At 42.0% G+C, this 6,384-nt stretch overlaps 2 protein-coding genes across 2 annotated transcripts in view; one reads left to right on the forward strand and one right to left on the reverse strand.

Annotated features, from left to right (window-relative positions):
* LOC118411235 (ribosomal protein S6 kinase alpha-5-like) overlaps window positions 1-1,954 on the reverse strand; it is a gene marked incomplete in the record, with an annotated part of 30,310 nt that extends 28,356 nt beyond the window's left edge. The window contains 1 exon segment of the mRNA XM_035813377.1: window positions 1,778-1,954. Within this exon segment, the coding sequence (XP_035669270.1) occupies window positions 1,778-1,832 (55 nt within the window).
* A 2,893-nt stretch (window positions 1,955-4,847) lies between these two features.
* Window positions 4,848-6,378, forward strand: LOC118423814. The gene is made up of 2 exons (XM_035832070.1): window positions 4,848-5,418; window positions 5,965-6,378. Exons 1-2 carry the CDS (start codon window positions 5,047-5,049, stop codon window positions 6,169-6,171), a joined length of 579 nt encoding a protein of 192 aa, XP_035687963.1. The 5' UTR covers window positions 4,848-5,046; the 3' UTR covers window positions 6,172-6,378.
* The last annotated feature ends 6 nt before the right edge of the window (window positions 6,379-6,384 follow it).

The raw sequence follows: 6,384 nt of genomic DNA on the forward strand, positions 1-6,384 counted from the left end.
AAAGTGTCTTAACTCAGACTCGTAAATTGTAATGTTGTACCGTTGTCCACACGCGTACGTGTCAGTCTACATGTACAGGATTGTGAATTGTACCATTTCTCACACTTCACTTTGTTCTGGCAGACTGCCAAGACGACTGTTGTGTTGGTACAGATCTGAAACAAACAGACACAACCTGTATCTGAGCCACTTCAAAACAACCTTCCCAAACACTCCGTAGGTAACAGGAACACTGCGTCACCACTTGAAGTGACCTCCACTTATATCAGGACACAAGGTGACTCACGTAAGGACTGGTTCGGAAAGTTTAAAGCCACCCCCCCCTCCCATCTCTAAAGGAAAGGCTATGCAGTTTCAGTCCTGGCCTTTCATCTTTTCCTAATTGAATGGATCAAAACCTGTGCAACATTGATGGATAGAGGATGATCTGGGCCACAGGTGTGTAGGAGAGAATCATACATCAGAGGTAATTTACCTGTAACTGTGTAAGCCTAGGAAAGAATTGGAGCAGACATCATTTTGAAGAGTGAAACTCAATACCAATTTGTGTCAATCCCGTTCTTCTTTCAAGTCGAATCTCTACGAGTCTGAGTGTAAGAGATTCTGACTGCCTGTAATTTCATAGCAGACTTCTTATCAAAGGAGAAATACCTGATGATAAATTACATCAAACCATGGAGGTTACAAAAGGTCAACCTGACTGTTGAAAGACACAAGTGAAATATTGCTGACATGTTGGCATACCAAGAAGCCAGATTTTCTAGTTACAAGAAATGGAGTAAAAAACTAATCTAGTAGTTAGTGAACATAAATTCAAGAAGCTTAATCCCTTTGCTAAAGAGCCTTGGACTAACAGGAAAGCCCCCCCCCCCCACACACTGATGTTATACTTCTGTAATAGTAATATCACATGATGAGTGGTTGCTGTGTCAAGGAAATATTGACGTACAACATGTCACAAAGTCCCATAGGAAATTTAATTCCTGTCATTAATACACAAAATCAAGAAACAAATATGTTACAAGTTTGTGAACAAATAATATGTGTTGTAACAATTAGAACAGAAGTCTGAGGTGTCAAGAATGTTCAACTTGAAAGAAGAAGTCAACAACCCGAATTCCAAATGGACTTGGAAAACAACCACCCCAAAACATTTAACTTTTACATTACTTAAGTTCCATTTCAAGTCTTAAATGTTGCTGGGCTTTTTTTCTCTTTCACCTGGGGAAAACTTGCACCTGTTTCTGAAATCTTTCACAACAACAAAGAAATTTCCTCTGGGATTCTAAGTAAGTAGACAAATTCACAGACAGCAAGTTTGGCCGCCTTGAACAATTTGCGGGTTAACCTAGAAACAAGTCCTTGGATGGCTTACGGTCCATTAAAGTTAGAATATTTTGGTTAAACAGAAAAGTAACCGTGTCAAGGACAAATTGCGAAAGCTCAAGCATCTGATCGTGAAAACAAATTAAGTTTCAACAGTTGGTTATGCAATAGCCTGGAGGAACACACGCTTACACACACAAGCACTTGAGCGACAGTCTCCCCTTCTGGGCTATAAAGCCACACTGTTCGGCACTTAACACGAGCTAGGGGCGCCAAGGGCTGTTAAGGCAGCGGCTAGAATAAATTATAGAAAGTATCTGTGTACGTCTGGGTGGTTGCTGAGACTTCGCCTGGGCTCAATTTGCAAGCGGCGCTGTGCTGACTGTCGCCTGAAAAACATCGCGCTTTGCAATGCAACGCGCCATGCAAACGAGTTGGAAATGCGTCTCACCGTGCTTGAGCTCGAGTCTGACGAACCCACTGTCGGAGAGAGCTGCCTGAGCCATGCTGTCGCGACGAGACGCGATGAAAACACGGGAGTAGAAAACCCTGCACAACACACCAGCTTCTCCCGCTCAGTCTCCTCCAGTCGTCTCAACCTTCCCACTTCCGGGTTGGATCCACCCACAATGCCAAGTACTTCCGCTTTTTCTAAGCAAGAAGTAGTTGCGAAGGCGCTATGCCAATAATCTTTGAGCGGAGGACAAAACCGTAAGTGTGTGAAATATGGGAATGGATTTTGTACACGCCTATGCAGTTCATTTCTCTTCTCTCTACACAAATTACATTCTCTATTCTATAACATTTGCACAGTCGTTGATCCAGAGGGATGCGGGTATGGGTTTCGATTTTAATATGTAGCAAAGCACAAGCGCTTAATTACTCTTAAGGGACCTCCTAGGTATCAAGTCAAGAGGGGCTAAAACTGTTGGGTTCCCCAGGATGGGAAGATGATATTTCTGATCAGATAGTTATGGCTTTTATAACACTACACTACACATCTGTAATTCCCGGTATTTTTTTATTTAATTACCCTAGACAGACCCCTGACGTTACGTAACAGAAAGACAAAAGTTTGAAACTATACATTTTCTCTGACTAGGGAAACAATATTCCTGATCGGATTTTTTTTCTTTTCTATCACCCCTGTAATTCTGTAGATAACAGATGACTTAATTGATGACTGTAAAAAGACTTCAGGCTTTCATCTAACTGTGAAATTTTTAATCACACTGATGCGCCCTGGGAGGAGCTAATATTAGTACATTGTGTATCCCGCTCTGCTGTCTTCCGTCAAGCTGTCTAAATCATGCTTCACTCGTCAATCAGTATCACGACTGGAAAACGTTTGATATCCCGTACTATAACGTTACAAACATCCATGTACTTATTACCTTCGCCAAAAAGATTAACGTTACATATTTCCGGCCGGAAGTTGTGCCATGGTGGAGTGGCTGTGGTCTGGGTGCGTAACAAGCTTATATATGCCAACAGCATAACTCGATAAGTCGACAAGCTGTTGATAGCTCTTTTATAACAAGTTGTAGGTGAGCTCGTAGCAGCTGTGTAAACGAAGGTTACGTCCGAAAATGTTTACTTGGCGTTTTCCCTCGGTGCTGTGGTGAAGTGTGTATATTAAGATATGTTTGTTTGTTCGTTTGTTTGTTTGCTTGCTTGTGGACAACTCATGAAGCTGTGGATGGTTCTGCATGATACTAGTACTTGGTGGACGGTAGGGGTCGTGAAAGGGGAGGTCAAGTTCGATGGTGGACCTCTTAGTGGGTTACCAAGGGTACTACAGCGGAACTTATGAGGTCAAATTTCCTGAAAGTACTCCTGTCATGGTTTTTGAGTGATAGATAGCTTTTGGCGCTGTGAAGACGTTGTGTAAGTTTGGCTTGCCGAGAACTGCAGTGGGTGTGTTTGTTCTGGCCTATGGAGGGGATATCGTTATGATTTTAATATATAACGTTAGATAGCTAACTTTGATCATACAAATCAGGGACTGACTTGCATAATCATTTAGGATAGCCAACAGTCAGAGACTGAGCCAATTTTTGACGTATATTTCATTATAGCTATAAGTCAAGTGTTAAAAGTGTTAAAAGCTAAAAGTTAGGTATGAAAGAAAAGGAATGGAACGTGACGTGGTCCTACTCGACTTGTACAAGTGTAACTCTGCCCTCCTGTGCCCTGATATTACTCATCAGATAGACCGAAATGGGTAAATAGGTTGTGTAATTGTGTGCATAAGTGACACTAGAATGGTAGCAGAAGTGAAACTTGCTGGATAGCTGTAAGAGTGGCACCAATATGGAAGCCATGAGTGTAGTTGACAAATTGATAAGTGATGCCAGTCTACCACTCTAGGGTCACGTTTACTACATTAGTGCACTTCTTGAGTACAAGAATAAGTGACTTGTTCGCTGTGGTGCCATATTTTGCCACTTCAGCTGTTGCTACAACGTTTATTACCTCCATAAGATAATGGAAATAAAGTTTTTGGTGTGACTGTCTGTCTGTCTCTCTGTGTTTGTGTGTGTGTGTGTGTTTGCCGGGTTTCCGGATATTTGTGGTCACCATAACGTGAGAACCTCTAGATGGATTGTAATGATATTTGGTATGTCGATAGGTGTTGCAAAGACGAAGGTCAGGGCCGATTTGGGGCCCCCTAGTGTGTGATCTTAATACTGCAGAACTTCGATTTTTTGTATCTTTTGACTTGGACATGCTATGGTCTTGATTTTTTGGTGGCAGATGGTTTGTGATGTAAGAAAGATGTGATGTACGTTTGAGCCCTAGAAAGATGCGATGTACGTTTGAGCCCTAGCGGCTTGCTCTGGAACTGCAGTGGCAATTTTGTCTAAATCTTCCTAGGAGCATAATGGATCATAGGAACAATGAATTTCCATGATATTTAGCATGCCGGTATCTTTTGCAGAGATGTACATAATGAAGTGTAAATTATGCAAATTTGGACATAATTTCCATACTTACCCATCTTGTATTTTTCATCTCATTATCATTGCAGTCTGCCATAAAGGATGTCATACATAAAATTTACTTGTTGTGGTCTTAGACTAAATGACTTGGACTAGTAGCATTTCGTTAACGTTACTGCTATAATATCAAAACATGTAGCAACATGAAAGCAATGGGAATCGTTGGCATCACGATCGCGCTTACGAAAGACCCTGGAAAGGAGCCACCTTCCTAGAAAATCCTGCGCCACGCCACCTAACATGCATTGGCATAATACCGCCACTAGAACTTATACCGCCAGATTAAAAATAATGGAATTTAAAGAGATCTACACATGCAACAATAGTTATTTCTGATGGTATGTACACTCCAGACATCTAGGTGTCCAATACATCATTTACAAAGCATCGATAACGATGCATTCGAAGACAACAAGGTCAAAAGTTTTTGGTCCCATATGGGGACATGCCAGCGAGTCGTGGGAAGAACGCATCGTCACGTTGTTCACCGGATCTGCAGATAATAATCGCAGTGTGAAATAATGTTTTGAAATTTTTGAAATGTTTTTACATAGAAGCACAGAACGTTTCTATGGATTCTATTGTTCGAAATGTCCCTTTTCGAACGTCATAATGTCAAAGTGAAACGATGCAGCATAAAGAACAAAACAACAAAGGATTCATTGTTCGGGAATGACGTTTATTTTCTTCATACTCGGCCGACCTTTGATACTACTGGATGGATATAATGCTTGCAGCGAGAGGATCTATACTCTTGACTGGTGCAACGCTTGGGAACGCCCACTGGCGACTTTCATCTGTGTTGCAGACTAATGTGTCAGTGTGTCGTCCACCATTAAGCTCCTACTATTGCACCAGTACAGAAAATTCTCGGGGAAGTAAAGTTGGGAACGGTATCACATCTACTCTCGCTATATCACACAAGTCTAAAGCTCTCGTACCTTTCAAGATTTTCAATACCCACAAATACTGGCGCGCAGGCAAACGGTACGACCACGATGACAGCCAGAAAAAACGGAAAAGGATTGAAGATGCCAGGAGCCAGGCTATTGCAAAGGCCCAGCTGAAAGTTGTTGGAAGGAACACCAAGGTAATCCGTTATCCATTGTCTGTTTGTGTCTTATACACATCATGTAAGTTTAACTGTTTTATATGTCTTGTATGTACAAGCTGCCAAACATGTATCCTCTACAGTTGTCGTGCAATAAAGTTCTTCTTGTAACATAACAAGTACGTCGGATTGGTGATTTGGGTGGGGGGATAGGGGTGGCATATTCAAATAGCCATTCGGGGTGTTCGTATTGTTTACATTTCCAATTGTTTTCAGCATAAGACAAAATGAACATATAACGAGGTAAGTCGTTACGAATTTCCATATTTGAATGCTTTTCTGTACATGGCTAACGCCTAGCAATGGCTTCCTAACTGCGAATATACCTATCTTTGGTGCTGATCTGCATCCAATTATAAAATGCCGCATTCCGCTGTCTCGCCGTATCACAGGGAGGCAGAAGTGTCAAAAACGATGCAAAAAAATTCTGTTTACTTCTTGCATCGATGACCTGAGTGTTTCATTTAGACAAAGTCATCCCTTTCTAAGAAAAGTGTTTTTTACATAGATATTCTATCGTTTCAGGCTAAAGTGAGGGCTCTTCTTCTGATGAGTATTGCCTGTACCGTGGACAAACAGAGAGACGCCTGGAGTCGCGACGAAGAGCGCATGCTCGGCGCTCTGTACGTGCTCCTCGTAGCAACAGAAGCGCTACTGGACACCATCTCAAAACCATCCACGACAAAACAACTCCTCCAACTCCTCGTGAACAACAGACACTTAAGAGACTAGACAATGAACTCTACCATCTCAAGAAACTCAGGCACATCTTGAAGTCTTACATGCGCACGATGATCAGATGGGAGAGAAGAGGACAGTGTGAGAGAGAAAGAGAGAAGCTCCTACAGGAATTAACACTAAGGCTGGAGGGAGAGGCGGATGAAATGGAGGGAAGAAAGGTCAACAGATGGAAGAATTTTCTCGCCTTCGTTCGAAGCTTTCGAG

The sequence above is a fragment of the Branchiostoma floridae genome, chromosome 1 (assembly GCF_000003815.2).
Source record: "Branchiostoma floridae strain S238N-H82 chromosome 1, Bfl_VNyyK, whole genome shotgun sequence".
NCBI lineage: Eukaryota > Metazoa > Chordata > Leptocardii > Amphioxiformes > Branchiostomatidae > Branchiostoma > Branchiostoma floridae.